We start from the raw sequence: 23,225 nt of genomic DNA on the forward strand, positions 1-23,225 counted from the left end.
TTGCCCTAGTTACCGCATCCAATTTAGGGCATCGCTCACCCTTAAATTTGCTCCTGTCTGCAGTAGCTCGGAAGCCTTGTAGAAGCGTAACAGGATGAGCGATCGACTCATCCGTTTGTAATGGGACTGAGCTCACGCTGGCCAGTGCTCATAATTTGACCTGGAACAAGCATTGACAGAAACAGAGTGCTGGATTAAGATATATTTCTACCACTCCTCCCTCTTTCTCCTCCTCCTCCTCCTCCTCCAGGCTGCAGCTGCTCCCTCCCTCCCTCCCCGCCATCCACCCCTCCACTTGCCACTCTTATTTTCTGTGAAATTTTTCCCATTAACCTGCCGTAATCCACAGAGGCCAGGCAACACCAAAGCAAATTTCCAGTCCACGAGCGCCGGTCCTTTCACAGAGATAATTGTTTGCCCTGTTATTTCATCCGACACCTTCGGCAGATAAACTCTACGGCAACAGCGGGAAAGAGCAACAATTTTTTTTTTCCCTTCCCTATTTTTTTTTCCCTGCACCGCAGAGACTTTATGATCCCATTCTGCAGGATCAGACTCTGAGGAGATGAGGTAAGCCGTGGTTCTTCCACCGCCCCCCTCTCCAGTAATCACCCTCACACACACACACACACAGATAACACCGAAAAACAGAGCATTGAGTAGTTTCGGGGTTTAACAACTATTTTGACAAAAATATAAATCAAACCTTTTGCAAGGTAACATTGAGAGATGGAGGTCAGATTAGGAGTAATTGAATAAGAATCCGCTTTCAGGAGCAGGAGCTGGAGGGTGAAGAGTCAGTTCGATGCCTTGAATTGCGTTTTTTAAATGATTTTCCTTTTCTTTTCTGAGCATCTGTATTCTCACCAGCTTATCCGCCTTATCTCCCGTTTCTCTCTTTACAACCCGATGAACTTTTATAATACCGACTGATGACCGTCGGTGTCTCTGTGAGGAAATCTACTTTAAGAGGTGAAAGAGCATGGAAAAAGAAACGCAGACTCTTCGGTGAGCGCTGCTGAATGAGGATTATAGGTTTTTGTGCTAGGGGGACAATTTCAGCTGCAGAAAAAGGGTTTTAAAAAAGGAGAGAGACTGTAGATTGTGCCGATCACTTATGAGCGGCAAAGGATTTGCTTGTATGCGGGCAAATATTTCTCTGCTCAGTGAGAACCCAGTGGAAAATAAAGGTGTCTGGACCTACACCGGAAGTTCCTATTAACGCTGTTTTTTAGTGTGTATCTGCGTCATTACCTTGTTTAAGAAGGTAAACAAACAGTTGCTGAGAACACTGTGTTTTATTATAATCTCGGGCTCAGCGAGATCTCTGAAAAAACCCGGTCCGGTTACGTAAACACCGTTTCTCCTGAACAGCAGATCCTCCTGCTCCGGGCACTAGTCCGGGCACATCCGGTTGCGTACATTGAACCGCAGAAGAAGAATAACGTCCGTTGTGGAGGTGTTTCACGAGTGACTTCTGACTCTGGGTCTGACTCCGGGTCAAAGGTCGTCAAAGGGACTGCGACGGGGAGTCGTGAAGAAGCTATTTTTAAACACTGTTAAAACAATGTTTTGATAATGAGGAGCAGTGCATCCACCGTTCCAGAGGGGGGAGCTGTGCTTCTGAGGGGGGGTGTGCTGAATATATCACTTCCGGGTACTGGCCAATCACAACACAGTCTGTCTTCTGGGTGAGAGAGTTGAGTCTCAAATCTCGCGGCTGGGAAACAGCGTCATAAAAGAGGATTTCTATCGGCTCGTTTACATCAACTAGGAGGTTTTTGAGCATAAAAACAAGTTAATGCATGTAAGTAGACCTCTATAACTAACATATATGTGCAACAGGACCACTCTATGTGAGCTTTAAGCTGTAACTCACAAAACCAGAAATTGAAGCAATGTTATGTGATGTTATTGGAAAACTCTCATTTGCATATAAAACAACTATCCAGAAAAGTTTTCTTATAAAACATACAAAACGTGAAAAACTAAAGAATGCTTAAAAATTGATTTGACGACAGCAACTCTTTCCTTCAGGATGTTGAAGTCAGTTAAAACCTTCCAGTCCAATTGTGACAGGGACCAGAAAGACAGACCATATCGCTCTGGTATTAGCTTCTCTCCACTGGCTTCCTGTACAGAGTTTCATTTAAAATCCTCCTCCTCAAGTCGAAAACACTTGATCTTGATGATCAGGCCACATCATCATCATCATGCTCCCAGCAGAGCCCTCACTTACCAGGCTCCTCTCCAGTGGAACCAGCTCCCAGAGGCAGACTCCCTCTCTGTATTTAAAGTTAGACTTAAAGCCTTAGTCTCAGGGACGGTGAACCAATTGTTCCTTTTCTCTCTAAAGTATATCACATTATGACTTGACACGTACTTTATTCTTTCTCTCCCATAGGGTGTGTTTTCCTCTCTGTAAGACTCTGGGACAGCAGGATCAAGATCTGATGCTATTATTCATTATTATCATTCTCTTTCTTTTCTATAGGATCTCTCTCTTCCTATGTAGTACCTTATTATACTGTATAATGTGAACTGGTGCTTTTGGCCACATTCTTACATATGGCGCCTTTAAAATAAGATTTAACTATTTTCTTCTCCACTACACAAACTTATACTACACATGCTTCTTTGACCTTTTTGTAAGTCATGTTATTTAAATGTAACTATCACTATTTACTTAAATACTAATATATGAAGTTTGTTTATAACACATTCAAGGTATTGCAAACAAGCTTATGTTCTGTGACATTGCAAAGAACTCAAGAAATAGCTGTTAACATCATAATTGTAGCTGAAAGTGAAATAAAACCTATATTAATAACATATCTTTAGGTGATGTGAGTGGGGATGGTTGCCATCATTTCCCTTTGGTTCAGTTAAATTGAGGAGGAACTGCAAAAAAACCTTTTGATTTTTCACGTATCACCATAGTAACCAAACAATTTATTGAATTCCTGCTGATATAACATACACGCTCCTCAGAGATTGTGTTGTGCAGCTGTAAACATACCTATTTTCTCTTGTGGACAATTCTGTCCTTTGTAAAGAGCAGTGCTTTGATGTTTCTCTCGTCTTTTTAAAAAAAAAAACGCTGCTTCAGAGGTGTAAACAGAAAAAATACAAAGAGAAATATTTTCCACTGTGTTGTATTGTATTGATTTCTACTGAGCTTCACGACAAACATGTTCAGAGTTTTTAATCAGACACTGCAAATACTGGATATCCACCGTAAAGCCGCGCGTTGCCTTGTTTGACAAAGACGTCTTTGTACTTTATATGGTTACAAAAAAAAGAAAGAAATATTCTGTTTCTGGGAATCTGAGGTGACAGATTTACAGCCAGAGACACAGATCAAGACAAAGGAGTAATTCTTCCAGTCTGCACAATGAAAAACAACAACAATGTCCTTAAGAGCCAATAAAATCCAGAAACAATAACCACCACACAGTCACTTTCCTTTTGTCTAGTGTCACATTTGTGTTGATTAAAAAAATGAATTTTCTAAAATACTTCAATGTCAATGCCTCTCTACACAGACTTTATTAATTAGCAAGCTCCTCCTCCTCCTCCTCCTCCTCCTCCTCCTCCTCCTCCTTCACTCTATTTTTTTATGATTGTGACAAAAAAGCCCAGAACAAAGCAGATTGGATGAAATGACTTGTTGTACCCGGTAAAGCCCTCAGAAAGCTCTAGATCTGAAACGATTAATCAATGAATCGATTATTAATGGATTACTAAATTAATCGTCAACTATTTTGATAATCGATAATCGGTTTGAAGCTTTTTTTTCATGATTAAAACAAGGCTCCTGATTGTTTTAGCTTCTTAAATGTGAATATTCGCTTGGTTTCTTTGCTCCAACAAAGAAGTCATTAAAACTGAATCATTTTGGTTTGTGGACAAAAAAAGACATTCGATAACATCATAATTTCCTGCTTTGACAAACATTGATCAACGTTTTTTTTTAATTTTCTGACATTTTATGAACTAAACGATTCATCGAGAAAATAATCGACAGATTAATCGACTACCAAAATAATCGTTAGTTGCAGCTCTAGAAAGCTCCCTCGGCTGCTGAGTGAAGATTATGTGGAGTTATGGAAGAAGACAGATGAAGAAAAGATGTAAAGCATCAAGCAGGAAGTGAGGACGTGATTGTAAAGAGAGGAATAGGGACCGTCACCTGCAGGGAAAACATCACGGATTCAACACACACACATACTAGATATAGACACCTGAGTCTGAAAAATGACAACTTTGCACATTTCACATTTGAATAGAAATGCTGGGAAACAAATGCTGCTCTACTTAACACAGAGGGGTCACACACAGTTTATCCTCAGTCATCAGCCAATGGCCGTGCAAATCCTGACGCTATTAACACATTAAACAAATGTTGTTTAATGTGCTCATTTAAAATGTGTCCCGCACAACATAAAGCCATTCACAGTTGACTGCTCTCCTGAGCAGCTTTACTACCACGCCATGTGTCACTGGGAAACCGAGGGCGACCATTACAAACGTTAATGTCTTAAAGCACAAGGTGTACAGGAATGTCCCCACAAACTGGCAGCCATTAAATTTAGAAGGTAGACAGTCAGCGTCCACGGTGCACATGCAAAAACAGGAGGATGTTTGGTCACAGTGCTGCCTAGGGATCCAGAGACGCGCATCCACCCAACCTGTCACTGACATCTGCACAACACACTAACAGCCGTTTCTGAATCACAGCCATTTACAACACATTTTTGTCCGAAAGCCAATTAAAATCCAAGAAAAGTTCCAGTGTTTGGAGGAAGGGCCACACACAGTGGTCAGCGCTCTCTTGCCTTTGCAGCAAGAAGAACCAGGGCCTTTCTGCATGGAGTTTGCATGTCAATACAAATTGGAAGATGAAGAAGGTTAAAGGTCACATAGAGTGGTCCTGTTGCACATATATGTTAGTTATGGAGGTCTACTTACATACTTTAACTTGTTTTTATGGTCAAAAACCTCCTAGTTTCTGTAAACGAGGCGATAGAAATCTCTCCTGAATGAGGCTCTCCTCAGCCGCGATATTTCAGACATAAATCTCACCCCCAGAAGACAGAGTGTGTTGTGATTGGCCAGCCAGCGTAGAGCCTTCCCAACTGTCTTGTGATTGGTCAGTACCCAGAAGTGACATAATCAGCACACCCGCTCTCAGAAGTGCAGCTCCCCCCTCTGGAACGGTGGATGCACTGCTCCTCATGGTCAAAACATTGTTTAACAGTGTTTAAAAATAGCTTCTTCACGACTCCCCGCCGCAGTCCCTTTGACGACCTTTGACCCGGAGTCAGACCCAGAGTCAGAAGACACTGTCGCTCGTGAAACACCTCCACAACGGACGTTATTCTTCTTCTGCGGTTCAATGTACACAACCGGATGTGCCCGGACTAGTGCCCGGAGCAGGACGATCTGCTGTTCAGGAGAACCGATGTTTACGTAACCGGACCGGGTTTTTTCAGAGATCTCGCTGAGCCCGAGATTACAATAAAACACAGCGTCCTCAGCAGTGGCTGAACTGTTTGTTTAGAACCTTCAGGGCTTCATAAAACAAGGTAATGACACAGATACACACTAAAAAACAGCGTTAATTGGAAGCGCGTAGCAAAAAAAAAAAATGAGAATAAACATGAGGCAGACTTACTTTTTGGGCCTGTAGTCGGGGATACTCCTGTCCAAGGAGATGCGGTCACTGAGCTGAGCGTTGTAGCCGTACTCTTCGTACTTCCCTTCGGCATCACGGCTGTCCTCTCCCAGAGTGGCAGCAGCTCCCCCCTGGCCAAGTCCGCCAGGTCCCTCCACCAGCCCCATGGGCTTCGCCAAACCTGTCAAAAAAAAAAAAGATATACAGTCAAACAGATGTACAGGGCCTCACATAGAGGCAAAACACACTCACACAGAAAACGGACAGCGACAGGTGAGGAGAGTGAACTCATGCAGAGGCGAGGCTGATTGACATTCTGTAAGAATTGTGAGGAGGCCGGTGTACGGCAGCTCAGAGAGCCAGCGGGGCTCATCCAGGGGGCATCATTACACTGTCTGTCAGTGAAAACACCCACACGGACGTAGACGTCACACAGATAAGCAGAGCAGAACAGAAGCTGGGAGACGCAGCGGTACAGGCGCCAACAATAGAGAGAGTCGCATACACAAGCACAGGTCTGAAACAGTCAGAGGGGTAATCAGGCCTGAAAGAGGAGCCATGGTGGGAAGAAGTATGCTTAAAGGTGAAGTAAGTAGTTTATAGTGACATCTAGAGGAGAGGCTGAAACTTACAACAAAGAACTGCTCCTCTGCTCACCCCCTCCCTTCCCTGAGCGCTACGGTGTCCTCAGCCGGTCAAATGTCGTCCTCGTCGTCTTTCTCCGTGTCAGCAGATGAGGTTCGTGAGGCGAGGGAGAGGGCGGAGCTACCGCGGCCGTAGCAGACGAAGCGGAGAGAGTGGAGGCGGGACTTCAGCTACAAGTAAAGAGACGCTTGATTTGTTCTCTCGCGTTTGTCCTTACAGGCTCCCGTAGAAACATGGCGTCTCACTGCTAACAGTGGCAATGCAACCGCGGCCCGCGACCATGTTATTTTACATGACTTTTTCAAACACGCGCGAAAATGTAACAAAGAATATTATACAGCGACTAGACAATGCAGGAGCACATAATATGTATAAAAAAGTGGATTTTGGGTCATATAAACCCATAAATACTACACAGTGTCCCTTTAAATCTGTTTAATGTATTTCTGCTGGGTTTGGGCTGTGATGGAAGACTATATTTAAAGAGATGTGCAACAGCACAAAAATGGTGTTAGGGAAACAGAAAAACATCTAAATAATACTATTATAGTGTATACACAAAGAGCAACAATATGCTCACTGTACAAGAAAAAGAATAATATATTATATAATATAGAATATTAATTGTTCCCTCAATACCATTTATTTTCAAACTTATTATCGAGCTGCTGTGTCAGATTCATTGAAGAGAGAGTTTAGATGTTAGGGTGTCTTAGTCCACAGCTGAGTCATGGTTTATCCAGGTGAACATAGATGGCTTCCTTCACTCTCCTTTCAAACAAATCGATCTTCCCCCCGGGGCCAGAATGTGAACGTTCTCGTCCTCAAAAGAGTGTCCTTTGTCCTTCAGATGCAGGTGGACATCTGAGTCCTGTCCAGAGGAGTCGGCTCTTCTGTCTTTGTCTTCACTCTGGAGGTCAGGACCACATTGTCCTGTTGGAGGTGTGTCTTTCCCCCTTTGATATTATATGAGGTTTTGTTGAAGCTGTGGGTATGTTAGTGGCCCAGTGGTGCAAGGCTCTGGTGACACCAAGTTTGTGCACTGCACAATCCATGAAGGCCAGGTCTAAGACGATTGCTTAACAGAGCCAATTTTCAGAAAAAGGACATTGTGGAGATCATTAATCTTCAGGAGGACCAAAGGGAGACAGAATAATAATATCAGCAACAGCTAAAAGCAGAAGATACATACTGCAGTTGTACTTTTATATTCCATTGAAAACTCAATGAAAATATTTCAGTATGGTGAAATTTTTACTTTCAATAGTACTTGCAGCGATTCCATTAAAATACATTTATTCATTATCTGGAAATGGATTATTTCTGTCACGCAAAATACTTTCACTGACTCGTACGCTTATTTTCTAACCTTGAATCACCCTGAAACGGAATTAACGCTTGAAATGTGATATAAATGGAACCAGTTTCGACAGACATCTTCAGAAGCGTTGCTGCCTGTTGTTTTACGTCAGTTTTATTTAGTGGATTTTAAAGTCACTGATGTTTACAGAGACGTTTAGTCCAACAAGGAGCCGCCAGATGTTAGTCTAAGCTCCTGAAGGCTCTGTACGTCTAATTATAGAAGCAGAGAGTCGACTTCATTCAAACAGGTCCTTGGCCTGCCCGGTCATACCGGTACTCTGTGGTCTAATGTAACATAAATTAAACACATGGGTCAGATAAAAAAAACGGATTTATGATTGTGATTAACAGTCCATCACTTACTTTGTCAGAGACAACCTTCAAAAAGCAAATTAACTGGGCACCGTCGAAAGAAAGAAAAGTTCCAGCAAAAAAAAGACCATTTCAGAGAATATTAATATTAACTTGTGAACTCTCTCTTGACTTACAAAAATAAAACATTTAACACCAGTCTTCAATATGTAAATAGATTTTTTTTTAATCAGAAAATGAACAGGAGCCAGAGCAGTGGTGCTGAACACAAATGTGTGATTTCATTACTCTCATTCCAGTGTATTTGAGGCTCCAGCTTCTACATTAATAATTACACTGTTTTCATTTTGAATGCTGTTGTACTGAGGCTTTGATGTTGGGATTTAAAGTACAGACAATACAACTATAGGCTACTGCTGCTGCAGTGAAAACAGAACCCTTTAACACCAAAGCCAGTTTGGTTATTTTGACAATAATAGGGCCAGAAAATGACCTGTCAGTAAGTTCTTTTGTCCATTTTTCCAGAATAACTTTCAATATCAGGGAGATATTTAGTTTGCTGCATGCTAAAATAGTGTATTAACAATTTAAAGGATTTTGAGGAAAAAACACTGTCGTTGTACACAAACACCAGATTTAGAAATTTGAAATTTGAATAGTAAAAAACTACGGAGCCCCCAAAGTGACATGAGAAAGAAAAAAAAAAAAAAAAAAAAAAAAATTTGAAATCTTGAGTTTCAAAGACATTAAAACTCGAGATCTTGAAAAAAAAATGTTTACATGCGAGTGAAATTACCGTAATAACCACATGTCGTGCAACTTCTCAGCTTTCAGAAACCGCCATTTTTCCGATAGCACAAACCGTCGTGTAAGTACTGTAACGCAATGTGTTAAAGGGTTAAATTTTAGTGGACCACATTACAATTAATCACAGATTTTATATTAGATAAACACCTGCTTTTTCAAACAATTACAATCCACTGCTCCATTATTCTCATATAAGCACATAATGTGGTGATCCATCAACTACTCCTTATCAATTACAAGAGAAAGGTGTTGTTCAACTTGGTCCACAGACCAGGAATATAAAAAGATAAACATACCTTTGTTTGATTGTTTCTCATCGCCTTGTTAAATTGATCAGAATTATTTTATAATTAATTGCTTCATTACAAAACTGGGAGAAAAATACATTTAATTCATTTTTATGACCACTCATTGTCCACCTGCAGTACCTGCCTGAGCCACCAGGGGTCTGGACTGTGTCGACTGACACAGAGACATCGCTATTGACGTGGCACTGACAAAATCACGTAATTTAGTCCTTCAGCCATAAACCTGCATCCCTGCACAATTGCATCCGTTTCGCATTTTAAGTTATGCTCAACAGACTTGGTGGTAAACATTGTAATATGAAGACAGATGCACGTGTAGATAACTTTGTCCCAGAGAGAGAAACAACTGCTGCCAAGATTCTCTGATTTTGCAACCATGTGTACATCGTCCAATACGTGCTACGAAATTGGGGATTGTAAAAAAATCTCCATCTGTTGCTGACGTGCAAAATAAATAGGTTTGATTTATGTGTTGTATGTGTATGTGAGCCAGGCTTAATGGCAGCTCTGTGTTTCCATGAGCTCACATTTTGACAACCACACTGTGCGGTGTTTTGAATTGGGATGGCAGGAACCTTTTGAATAGTGAAGGGTGCTGTTGTTCATATTTTACATTCAAAGACCCTTCAGCAAATAGAGGGAAAAAAAATAACACTTTTTGAATGAGCATTCTTCACATCCTCTAGAATTTTAATTACTGCAAAGGTTTCGTCTCTGCCAGCCCTCAACAGCTTGTTTGACGATGAACGTGACCATGAAACCACGGGGTGATGATGTCAGAGTTCCACGTCCACCGTGCCAGTTTTCCCACAACAGCAGATGGACACGCGCGGACCGCGAGGAAACGGCTCAGTCCAGGAGCGACTGCGGAGTAATCTCCGTATCCATGACGTCCTCAAATCTTCCAGTGACACACAGAAGATTTGTAACTGGAGCTGAACGACAGCAGACCGGCGGGATTTGTCGTGCTCTCTCTACGCGAGCCGCTGTTGTGGCGTTTTGTGACAAACATGGGAGCGCGGTTCACGTCACGGACTCTCGTGACGCAGACGCACAGATCCCCGACTCAAATCTGGAGGGCCTCTCTGTCCGTCTGTGCGTGAGTCAGCCATTTTTTGCTTGTGTTTGCCTCACAACCTGATTGAAATTCCATTGTGGGACGCTCACAGACAAAAGGCCCGAGGGCGTGATCCACTGCTGTTTCGCGACATGAATTTAAAGATCCTAATCAAGCAGTTTCACGACGACGACGACGACGACGACGAGCGCGCATTATTTAATTTGTCAAATTAAAACAGTGCAGTGCAGCAGATTTATGCTCTTTTCCAAACTTAGGTCGTGGCGATGTTTTGCACGGTTCTATTATGATGCTGCTGAAAAAAAACAAAAAAACATTTTGATTATATCTGCAAGGCAATTTGAGGAGTTTCATTACTGTGTCTCTGTGGCTCTGCTTCATCTTTTATGTTTTCTCCACTTCTTGTTTGTTAACCCTTAGAACACGGAGCCTTTCAGCTGCTTTTTTCCGTTGTTATGTTCAAAAGTACAGTATAGACGTGTAATATATTTTTTATATAGTCTTATATCCTGTTTGTTTCAGCACAACCTAGGCAATCTGATGAAAAATGTCTTTCAAAAAGTACTCAGAATGTTTAAAATCGGATTGAATTTGCGTAATTGCCACAGTTCAAAGTTCATTTAGCCCGTTTTTATGAACAAAAATAAAGGAAAAACAGTCTTTTATGCACAAGTATTGCTGCTTTATATCACTACTAAAAATGCAACATAAAATGAATCGTAACTTTGACTCAACAACACATAAGAAGACTGAATATGTGACCTATAAAGAAACACACACCCCCAGGATGTCCATATAAGGAGTTGTGTATTATTCCCACAGCAATTTACCGTGGTTGCACCTGCGGCACAGATCACATGAGCACTAAGGGTTAAAAGGGGGACAAAAAGGAATAATTGGACCGTGTGCATCTCTGGATAAGAACCTAGTGCTCATACATGGGTAAAAAGCTCAATTTCTATACAGACAGCATGAGTTAAAAATGTATGTAGACATGAAGCTAATGTGAGGCACTTTGTATAAAAGCTTTCAGTGAGTGAACTTTTATATTCCGTGACAACGAAACAGCGGCCGCTCAATAATATAAAGACAAAATGAAGCATTCCATAAAAAAAGTCGCATCTGCGGACATTTCAAATGGGTTTCTTACGTTATTACTTTTCAGCGTGCTGTTTAGAGAAGCACGTTCACACTGCAAACACCTTTATCTCGCTGCAAAGCAATTACAGCACAACATCTGTTTCATGCACTCAGGCCGCGCCGCATTCTAATCCACACACCGTCGCCAGAAGTGGATTCTTGCAAACGTCAGGCAGCAATTTAAATCTCATTGTGTCCGAGTGTGCGTCTGTCTCTGTGCTCCTTTTGTCCACATTCCCTGGACATGACACGTTCAAGCCATAATAGCCCTACAGTATATTATACAGTAACCTGCACAATGTGTGTAATCCAGTCTTTTAACAACACGGTGTACTAAATTCAAATATGTGACCCCCCCCTCTTTACTAATGAATGATTTAAGAGCAAGAGTGGATTTCTGCGTGTCCAAAGTGGTGCAGCAGAGCTCTAAATATTGATGTGAGGAGAGAATCGGGGATTGAAAAATCTCTTCAAGAGGAGGAAAAATAACACGTTCTTGAGAGGTTTAAAGCCCTCGAAGGTCAAGAAAACAAATCTGTGAAACAGTGAGCGCTGCGTTAATTCAAGCAGCGGCCACGTCGGGAGGAAGGAACCTCGAAATGATCCTTTTCAAACATTTAGGTCATCCAAGACATTGGTTTGCCAACAAATACACAGACAAGACACTCATCTCTAAGCAGTGATCACACAATATTCATTTAATGTTCATCCACTTTTCCACACGACTGAAACTGTCCCTTTAAAAGACCCTGTTTTGAAAGGAAGGAAGTGTCATTCTCTGTGAGAATCCCACCATCATTCCAATTTAAAGGCGCCATATGTAAGAATGTGGCCAAAAACGGTTACTACATCCAAATTCAAAATACCGACGTCTTTTAGGTTTCGTTTTGAGTTTGAATGTAGTAACCGTTTTTGGCCACATTCTTACATATGGCACCTTTAAAGATCCTACTGGGATAAAAACGATGACGGTGCCTGGAACTGCCTCCACCGCTTACCAGCCTTTTTAAGACGATCCCTAACTGCAGCTGTTGCAAAATCACTCATGTTTCTCCACCACTACTTAACCATTAATGATAATTATGTGTTAATGTGGCTTCACTTAACAGTCGATGTGCAAACAATCACTTGGATCCTCTTTAGTATTAACACATAAATGTAAATTCTTACATTTACCTCCGAGAATCCCCATTCTGCTCGTCCATCTGTTCATTTCTCAGCGGTTTGTTTGTGTCTCAAAAAACAACAAAACAAAAACACTTGATTGATTCAGTCAAAATTAACACATCAATATAAATCAGACTCAGAAAATACACCTTTAATTGTCCGGCCTGATAAAACTGACCTTTTACTCCCTCCTTCATCATTAAGCGATGATAATGTAGTCACTGCATGACTCTTGACCAACAATGTGAATTAGAGCGAAGGCGCCGGCTTCATCTGTGTCTGACTGCTGATTGTCAGGTGAGCAGCTGAATTCATTATCGTCATTCCGAAAGGCTGAGCTGCATTGATTTTTATCCATTTCTGAAAAATGCTCCGTCGACCGCATAGGCCTAATCTGCGTTTCGTTATTAGAATAATATTTCGTGTGATTGGGGCGGGATCACTGAGACGTCTATCACTGAGATACAGTCAAAAGCATCGAGTGTTCGTGTGGAAAAGAGAGATTGTGACATTTCTCGTTTCTCATCTAGCTCTTGCTCCAGCAGGTTTTAGCATATAAACAGCATTGGTTTCTTTCGCCACAATTGGACATTTGAGATAAGAAGCATATCTGGTGCAGCAGCTGGGCCTGTGAGGCTGCCATTGCATCCGCACCTATGTACCAGGGGAGGACCAGGAGTGACGTGCATGGCTAATGACAAGGGGCCCAACTTGCAAAAAGCAATATCTGTTTCCCGGTGAAAGCACTTGCATGAGTCGTCATTTCTGCTGGCAAAAAATCAAAGGATGTCAGGCTGAAAAAAAAGAAAAAAAAAGGCAGCTCTCGAAATCAAGGAACCACGAGCTGAACTGAACAGAAACAATTCATTCATCTCATAGCTGAGCTCTGTTGTGACTCCAGTTTGACCTGCACCCTGCAGAAATACAGTATGTGCCTGTTTCGGTCCCAAATGGTTAGATATGTGGAGCCACTTCCACGCATCTCCGATTAACGTCTGGATCCGTCTCTCTGAACCTACGTCGCTGTTGTTGTTCTGAGTGACCGAGGGCGTTCAGATTGAAGCGGTTCTGCAAATAAACCACCTCCTTGTGTGTTGTGTGTATTTCCACACTGCCAACAAAAACAAGATAGATACAATCTAGATATGCTTAAAAATCAGATTTGGACTCACTCAGCATTGGCAGGTAAGGAGGTATTTTCTGGTCCCAATGCAGTACACTCTTAGAAATAAAAGTGCTAAGTAGAACCATATAAGGTTCTTCGGCTTCTTCGACCCTATTGGAGGGTTCCACCAAGAACCCTTTTAAAACCCTTTATTCAGGAAAGGGGTTTTAAAGGGTTGTAAAATGGTTCTTACTGGAACCATTAGTGTTACCAAGAACCCTTGAAAAACCCCTTCTTCAGGAAAGGGATTTTTCAGAAGCAAATGGTTCCAGGTAGAACCTCAGCCCTTTTGGAACCCTTGTTTCTAAAGTTGTACCTGAGGTCAAAACACTGCTACATACTCTCATATAAACAAGCTTCAAACTCCTCATCGGATCACGATGTGCAATCCACATCATCATTATGATAACCTTCACGTTACTCACCGCTGCACCGAGCGAGATGCTAATAAAGCTTCAGCGTCGTTTCCGAGAGCCGAGAGTCCAGTGACCATGCATCAGTCGACCGTAAAAGTCGAATTCCCCAAACTGTTTATGTCCTTCCAATCTAATTGGACCTTGCTTTAGGTCCCATAGCAGACCATTGGTAGGCAATAAACAACAGAAGAAATGGGCAATTACTTCATATCACTGCCGGACATGGTAATAGTTATTGGCACACTGAGTCCTCTCCTCACCACAGCGATTCCCAGTGGCCATAGAACACAATTTGTGCTCTGTGCACGGCTTAGAAAAAGGGGGGACAGCAACCTGGGATGTGAGGATGTGAATAAATGTCCCATTAAAAAGCTCAAGACAAATCATCATGAGATGATGACAGCCAGCAAATATGGTCGGGCCTATGTGGACGTCTGGGTACTCAAACCCAGGGTTAAGAGTCATTATGTCACTGCAAATAATCCTTTTTTTTATGTTTCCACACAAGGCGTGTCTCAATCTAAACAATAACAGTTGATCTGTGTCGTGGAGAAGGAGCGCCTCACCTGCAGAACACACCGCCAGGAGTCGTACTAGGGGTGGGGGGGAAATCGATTCACATAGGAATCGAGATTCTAATCATCCACGATTCTGAATCGATTCATAAACTTCAAAAATCTATTCAAAAAAGTTTCTATTTGAAAAAAAATTGCGTTATTTGTGTACAGTTTATTTTTGTAATTTCTGGGAGAAAAGGGCAGCTTTTGTTTATGCAAGTTATTTTTTTGTACAGTAAGTTTTTATTTGTTTTGAATGAATAATTGTTAACGTTTGTCTTAAGTTTGCCTTTGTGTGATCACATTATCTTATACAAACTGTATTATTTTGATGCCATAATTTGCCTTAACACACTATGCATTGAATACATTTTTGAATCGAGAATCGTTTGAATCGAGAATCGTTTGAATCGAGAATCGTATGAATCGAGAATCGTATGAATCGAATCGTTTGAATTGAGAATCGTTTGAATCGAGAATCGTATGAATCGAATCGGTTGAATGGAGAATAGTTTGAATGGAGAATAGTTTGAATGGAGAATAGTTTGAATCGAGAATCGTATGAATCGAATCGTATGAATCGAGAATCGTATGAATCGAATCGTTTGAATTGAGAATCGTTTGAATCGAGAATCGTATGAATCGAATCGGTTGAATGGAGAATAGTTTGAATGGAGAATAGTTTGAATGGAGAATAGTTTGAATCGAGAATCGTATGAATCGAATCGTTTGAATCGAGAATCGTATGAATCGAATCGGTTGAATCGAGAATCGTTTGAATCGAGAATCGTTTAAATCAAGAATCGTTTGAATCGAGAATTGTATGAATCGAATCGTTTGACTCGAGAATCGTATGAATCGAATCATTTGAATCGAGAATCGTATGAATCGAATCGGTTGAATCGAGAATCGATTTTGAATGGACCCTAAGAATCAGAATCAAATCGAATCGTGAGCCACCCAAAGATTCACATCCCTAAGTCGCAGTGATCTATTTGTGACAAATACATAAATTGACTCTCTGCACCAAATATTTTCTTCCGCCGATGTTTCATAGGGGTTTGAACCTGAAGATAAAGCAAATGAGGTCATTACAATGACATACACATTTATATGGATTGTTGAAAATGTTTTAGCTAATGTAAGTACACTACCCTTGATATTTTAATGGAGAAATGTTAATGATATCGTTAATTTGGCACCCGTTGTATTGTTTGTGGATTATAAATGATCTGCCACAAACACCGTCTGACATCTTCCTTTCATAAATACAGTTCTGGAAATTCCTGCTCGAGAAGACCAGCTGGTAGAAGAACCTCATAAATGTGCAGGAGAATAACCACTTCCCTTGTCTGTCACGACTTTTTTTGCACACAGTGTGTTTCTGTACCAAAGCAGTAACACTGCATGGGGCCGACTGACTCGACTGTATTGTTTCTATATAAATGCTAAAAGGCTGAAAGGATGCATTGTATGTTTGAGAGGGAAAAAAAGGCTCGCTGGCTGGATGCCGGATGCCGAGCATAGCGAAAAGTGACAGAGAGTGACCCTGAAATAGCCGCTGAAGCTCAGGCATAATAGCAAAAATATGCACGGGGGGAAAAAAACTCCATAGCTGCACTATATATTTTTTTTTTGGATATATATAATGGATGAGGGTCAATCTACTGATTCTTCCTAACAATACAGTCACAGTAGAATCATCCTCATGGCTGAAATGTATTTTCCATACCTGTTTAAGCTGCGCTCAGAGCAGTGTCAAGATCTCTATAGCGAAGAAATAACAACAACAGCACAGCACAATCGCTCACAGTCAGCCTTCATCCCGAGCTACAATCACGAGCCTGCAATTTACGGGAATGACAAAGTCGCAAAGTTCCCCCCGGGAGAGAAACAGTAAGCGGGTAAACAGCTGACATCACTGATGGATTAAAAAGCAGTCAGCGTAACGTCAGAGGTAACAGTGACGTATAATGAAACAGCAGCGGTTAGTGGTTACTCATTACTCAGCTGTGAAGAGTGTTTTTGTATTTTCATCTATTACCAAACAAAGCAGTCGATCAAAAGTGATATGAAAAGAATTGATATCTGCGATGCTACTTAGCCTCATGATGTTGTCATTTAAAGGGACACAGTGTAGTATTTATGGGTTTATATGACCCAAAATCCACTTTTTTATACATATTATGTGCTCCTGCATTGTCTAGTCACTGTATAATAGTTTTTGTTTCATTTTCGTAGTGTTTCAAAAAGTAATGTAAAATAATATGGTCGCGGTGCCGCTGTTGCATTCCCACTGTTAGCAGCGAGACGCCATGTTTCTACGGGAGCCTGTAAGGACAAACGCGAGAGAACAAATCAAGCGTCTCTTTACCTGTAGCGGAAGACCCGCCGAGGACGACGTTTGACCGGCTGAGGACACCGTAGCGCTCAGGGAAGGGAGGCGGTGAGCAGAGGAGCAGTTCTTTGTTGTTCATTTCAGCCTCTCCTCTAGATGGCACTATAAACTACTTACTTCACCTTTAAGAAATGCGTTTCTTTAAATAAATGCAGCCGTCGCAGGAGTCATTTTTTGCCTTCTGTCAGGAACCATTCTTATATCTTATATTCAGATATGAATACGACTGTTATTCAACCTTTACATCTCCCACAGCAAGAGACAGAAACTGTACGTGCTGTATCTTGTGGAGGAGCTTTTTAATTGACTTCATACAGAGTTGAAAGATCAATTACTTGTTCTATAAGAAGGTAAATAACGGACATAATTAATTGTTGGTTATTGTAGACGTGAATAATTAATTGTAAAACTGTTGCCAGCCTCCAGATTTGAGGATTTAAACAAGGCTTTTCCTGTAACAAACAGATTGTTCCATAAATAAAATAGTCCTATGTCGTATCCATAAATGTTCAATATTATCACGGGAGTATAATTTTAATGCTTTCTGAGGACATAAAAGCTTTGTTTACATCACTGGAGTCTTTTTTTTTTTAATTACTGCTACTGCTGATAAAAATATTCCATTGTATGTGTGGCCAGGGGAGTGTGGGGATTTATTCAAATTAAAAACACAGAGTCATACCGAACGCAACTCGATTTCAAAGATCGCTGCTCTGCTGTGGAGGAAATCTGCCTCACACACACACACACACACACACACACACACACACACTAATGGCCATGTAATGAAATACAAGTCTGTCATTCTTGATGGAGCCGTTACATTAGGACTCTCCTTCAAAAAGCTCAGACAGCTTGTTAAATCTGATACGTTTCACCAGTCGTCTACGGTGGCCCTGAGGTGCAAAACACAAACGCAAATCAAAAAACACAAACGCAAATAAAAAAACAAAAACGCAAATGCAGAAAACACAAAAACATTAACTCACAACGCAAACACAAAACCTATGGATGTTAAAAACACGGACTGTGCAATGAGCGACGACACTGGTCGATCGCGGGAAACAACGTTGTGAGTTAATATTTTTGTGTTTTCTGCTTTTGTGTTTGCGTTGTGTGATTTGTGTTTGCGTTGTGAGTTAATGTTTTTGTGTTTTCTGCATTTGTGTTTGCGTTTAGTTAATGTTTTTTTCGTGTTTTCTGCTTTTGTGTTTGTGTTGTGTGATTTGTGTTTCCGTTTTGAGTTAATGTTTTTGTGTTTTTGATTTGCGTTTGTGTTTTTTGATTTGTGTTTTTTGATTTGCGTTTATGTTTTTGATTTTTGTTGAGTTTTGTGATTTGTGTTTGCGCCTCAGGGCCACCGTAGTCGTCCCAACGGTGAAAGGACAGGAAAAGCTGCTGCTGCAGGGATGGACACAGGGATTCAGCAGAGCTCGAGCTCACACACACTCACACACACACACACACACACACACACACACACACACACACATCGATAACCTCAAGCATAACTTTATGTGAAGTTTACAACGAGTCAATTATGGGTTAAGGGTGTTGCAGCCCGATAGGCTGTTAAAGTAACGGCCCTGTAAAGTCAGTCCACACAAAAGGTATGGAGGCACATGGTGGCAACTATTGCACAGTAATACATCAGCGTGCTTCATTAGCTTCTTAAAAGGCAGGTTGCTGCTTAAGAGGCAGCAGGTATTCAGCATCACGTCTGACTTTGCCTCATGCATAAAATGAAGTTGGTGTTTCCAGAGGAAAAAAAAAAAACGAAACGAGGCTACAAGGTGACCCGGGGAAATGTGCACTGCTCATCGAGAGCACATGACTGAATCTCAATCTCTAAAACACTGTGTGTGTGATTATGCCACAAAACGCTGAGCTACATTCATCATGGTATAACATAGGTTCAACATGTACCGATGGCGATGTTCAAGCACTACTTTAAATGTTATTGTCACAACCACAATTTACCAGTTTATTCGACTTTCCCTCAAGACCAAACATGTGTCTTTAGTCAGCTGACATTTATCGATATTGGCTGATTTGACAATGTTTTATCACAATACATTTTTGGCCATTTGGTCCAGCCTCATTTGCTCAATTTATCGAAGTTTCATGTTCTCCTAAATAAACCTACAAGACAGTTTTTAATGACTTTTGGAGTGACTGTAACACAGACTCGCATCTCACCATTTAACTGGTTGTAGACCACATCCTCCAGCCTCTCCAGTCGCTGCAGAACAGACTGCCTGTCCACCAAGTTGGAAACTTTGCCGCTCCTGGCTCGCAGCCTCTGGTCAGAGATACGCCCCAGCTGGACGAGCTCCTCGGACCGGTCCTGGATCCTGCAGTACACCGAGAACAGGATAATCCCCACGAACACCAGGATGTTGACGGTCAGCAAAGTTTTGATTTTGCGTGCCACGGCCATGAAAGACGGATGTTGTCTGGCTGACTCGAGTCAAGCCCTGCTGCTGCTGCTGCTGCTGCTGTCCATGCGCGGTGGCCTGCTTGGTCACCTTGGCTGCGTTTGTTGGAGCAGGAGAACCGATTCCCCGATTCAGTCGATCACCTTCAGCACCACGGACAGCTCCGGCGGTGCTGCGCTCTTTGCGCCGCGCCGGGATTTCCGCGCAATGTGAGCAAAGTTCAAGGTGGACAAAAGGTCGCTGACGTGCCGGTGCGCGCGGCTCGCGGTCTGCGCGACCGGTGTTCGGTCTGTGGCTGAGGCGGCTTTGCACGCGCTCCGCTCGCATTCCAGCTACATATTACGGTGGAGAAGCGGCGTTCACCCTCTTCGACGGCACATTATGGCAAAGCATCTCCCCAAATCCGCACCGCGACGAGCCAACAGTTCCCTATTAACCCCGATATGCCTCGTCCATCTTACAGGGGACGCGCTGCAATAACCGATTGTAGAGAAGCACCATCATCATCATCCTCCTCCTCCTCCCGCTCCTATCACTACTGTGCTGGGGCATCGCTTTGCTCACATGCGTATTGTGTGGTCACTCCGTCATCCGTCCCGTTCTACAGATACGATCCCGTGTAAAGAGCTTATGCATTCACTAAATTGCTTCAAAAAAAACAAGGCGGTGTTTTTCTTTTTCTACCGCGCTCTCTCTCTCTCTCTCCCTCCGTCAGTCCATTGTTTCTCGCCTCCTCGGTGCTGCAGAGCAGGGTGAGTTGTTGGGAACAGATTCGCCCTCAGATGTTGTCAAACGATGCTCGGTGTCGACAGAAAAGATGTGACCGGGTTCTGGCATGCTCCCTCTCTCTCCCTCTCTCTCTCTCTCTCTCCTCCTCCTCCTCCTCCTCCCGTGTGAGAGGGAGGAAGAGCCGCTCGCTGCGTCCTGACGTTCACAGACACTATCATGAATATTCACGAGCTCGCAGGATGAAATAAACAGCAACCGCCTGCGAAGGCGCCAACACTTCCACTTTGGTGGAGGAGCAGCCTCTTCTCCCCGTTATCAATTAGTGGACTGTGAAGAATGAGTGCAAAAAGATGTGTCTTTGCCATCTGATCCGTGGGGTTAACAGCTTCCACCTCACCTCTGATGCGGCTGCCAGGGGCGACACTAAAGCTTTTTAGTGCTCAACATCATCTGTGTTTGCCCGCTGTAGGCGATTACATGTGCGTGTTGTGTAACTGACCCTTGCATAATAAACATCAGGTCACAAATCAAAACACTTGGTCAGAGATTACAGTTCATCAAATGTGAATTTTATACTGTTTATAAAGGGAAAATACATCACAGCATTTCATCAGAATGTTGACATGTGCAGAGTCCAGTCGCAGGAAAAAGCATCTTGATCTCCAGCAGCATTGTAATCAAATGCCACTGTTGTTTCTCCCCGTGCTGTGCACCAGTGAATATATTTCCTTCCTTTCTCCAGTCTGTGACCTTCATTTCTGTTTTTGTTTCATTTCAGTCTTTTCAGAAATGGACCCGCTTCATGGTCTTCATACTATATTTGAGTTTCTTCTGTAATGACGCTCCGAGTAGGAAAGGACATTTTCATCATTTTCAGCGTTCCTTTAAGGACAGGATGTTTCTCATTTTCACAATGTTCCGCAGGTGGAAGAAGGCTGTTCTGATAATTAGTTTTATGGGTGAATCAAATGACATGTCCTGGTAAAAAAAATAACTCCAAGGTTCCTCAGATTGGAACTGGAAGCAATGGTGATGTCATCTAAAGTGACAATGTGTGTGGTCAGAGAGTTGGTTATACTCGATGCCTCTTAAGTATAATAACCTCAGTTTTTTCTGTGTTTAAAAGTAGAAAGTTACAGGTCATTCTGGACTTAATGTCTCTGAGACATTCCTGGAATTGAACATGATTTATTTCATCTGCATAACCATGGAAGTGTATGTTGTGCTTTCTAATAATGTTCCCTAAAGGAAGTATAAAGTTAAGAGAATAGGCCCAAGCATGGAGCCCTGTGGAACTCCACAATTAACTTTTGTTTGTAATGAGTCATTATCATTAAAGGTGCATTATGTAATAAATGATAAAATCCTCCTAATATGTCACAGAGACTCAGGAATAATGTTCATATAACAAACTGAACTCACCAACAAACAACAGAACAGACAAAATATTTGCATTAAAAAAAATCTTTTGCAGACTGCAAATCATGTTTATGTTTTGAAATCATGTTTTGGCATGTGGCGCCACCTACCGCCGTCTACCAATCATTGCAGTCAGTAGAGTCTCAGCTGCCGAGCAACCACAGGTTGCCAGTTACGTCAGATCTTTAAAGGTGCCATATGTAAGAATGTGGCCAAAAACGGTTACTACATTCAAACTCAAAACGAAACCTAAAAGACCTCGGTATTTTGAATTTGAATGTAGTAAGCGTTTTTGGCCACATTCTTACATATGGCACCTTTAACATGAACAAACTGGAATCTATCGGATAAGTATGATTTAAACCAGCAGAGGGCAGCACCTGTGATCCCAGGTGTCTGCTCCAGTAAAGGGACTAGACCATTATCTGAGGCCAAGAGAAGGTCTTTACTAACTTTAACTAGTGCTGTTTCTGTGCTATGATGTAACAAACAGGCCATTAATGCGCAAATATTCACATAATTGTTTGGCGACTGCCTTTTCTAAGATTTTAGAAACGAAGGGAAGATTAGATATAGGTCTGTAATTAGCTAAAACATCTGGGTCAAGGGTCGCTTTTTTAAAGAGTTCACGAAATTCTGATTAAACCTATTAGCTCTACAGAACTCACTCTCTCTCTGTGTGGTTCTCAGTTTGGTTCTTTTACACACTGACACACTGACACACCCATGCTTCACACAGGGAGTGTCAAGACAGACGGAGCTAACACCTGCAGAGCACTAGCAAAGTGAGACAAGGGAAAACAGGTTGGAGTTTAACTGACAAAAACACAAAGAAATGCCCCGTGAAAAGATTCAGAAGATTCTACAGCTCAAAGATAAATGCTTCTAGTTCCCTGCAAACCCCTGCACTGCTGCTGTATATACACACATGCTCCCTCAGTCTGGTCTGACAGCATTGCCCATTTTCAAATAAAGGACAATGTATGCTGTACTTTCAATGCTACGTCATTTCTGTTCACTAAGCCAAGAAGAAGCAGAATAATATCAACAACCCAAAAAACTGCAATACTACTACTATATTATACTGTACTACTATTTCCTCCTCACAGCCTGAAAGTCTGTAACCTCCCTTTTGCTCTTCAGCTCCACTTCCAATAAATCAATCACATACAAAGGGACTCAGTCTCACTGTGTACTTTCACTTGATTAAACAAACCCAGACATGGCACAGGCTGCCCAAAGCACTTTGAAGCATAATTTATGCCCACCAGAGGATTTCAGATTAATACAGATTTATATTCTTGACTTTGTTTTTTGCTGTTTCACTTTAATCAGGTGGCAGCAGGAAATGTGTTCTCACGTGTGTTTAATTATTTTTAATTTTTAAACACCTATAAAACATAAAACAACTCTGGTTTTCTGGGAGAAAATGCAAAGGCATTTTTTTTTTTTTATTATTATCTTGAATCCTCTCATAAATCAGTGTCAGAGCTGGAGAACAGTGGGGGCACTGTGGTGTCGAGTGTGCTCTTCAGAAACTATGACCTCATCATTTCTATCATGACTGAGCAAGTTTGGTGGTCCAAAGTCCACGTAGGCCCGACCTA

The 23,225-nt window shown here is 41.9% G+C and overlaps 1 protein-coding gene across 1 annotated transcript in view; it reads right to left on the reverse strand.

Moving 5' to 3' along the window:
* The window catches only part of galnt9 (polypeptide N-acetylgalactosaminyltransferase 9), a gene marked incomplete at both ends in the record, with an annotated part of 85,017 nt that extends 65,545 nt beyond the window's left edge, over positions 1–19,472 (reverse strand). Inside the window, 2 exons of the mRNA XM_083903006.1 lie at positions 5,678–5,858; positions 19,232–19,472. Coding sequence (XP_083759132.1) covers positions 5,678–5,858; positions 19,232–19,472 — 422 coding nt within the window. The remainder of the gene's footprint in view (positions 1–5,677; positions 5,859–19,231) is intronic.
* Positions 19,473–23,225: the final 3,753 nt, after the last annotated feature.

The sequence above is a fragment of the Microchirus variegatus genome (assembly GCF_963457635.1).
Source record: "Microchirus variegatus genome assembly, chromosome: 16".
NCBI classification, from domain to species: Eukaryota; Metazoa; Chordata; class Actinopteri; order Pleuronectiformes; family Soleidae; genus Microchirus; species Microchirus variegatus.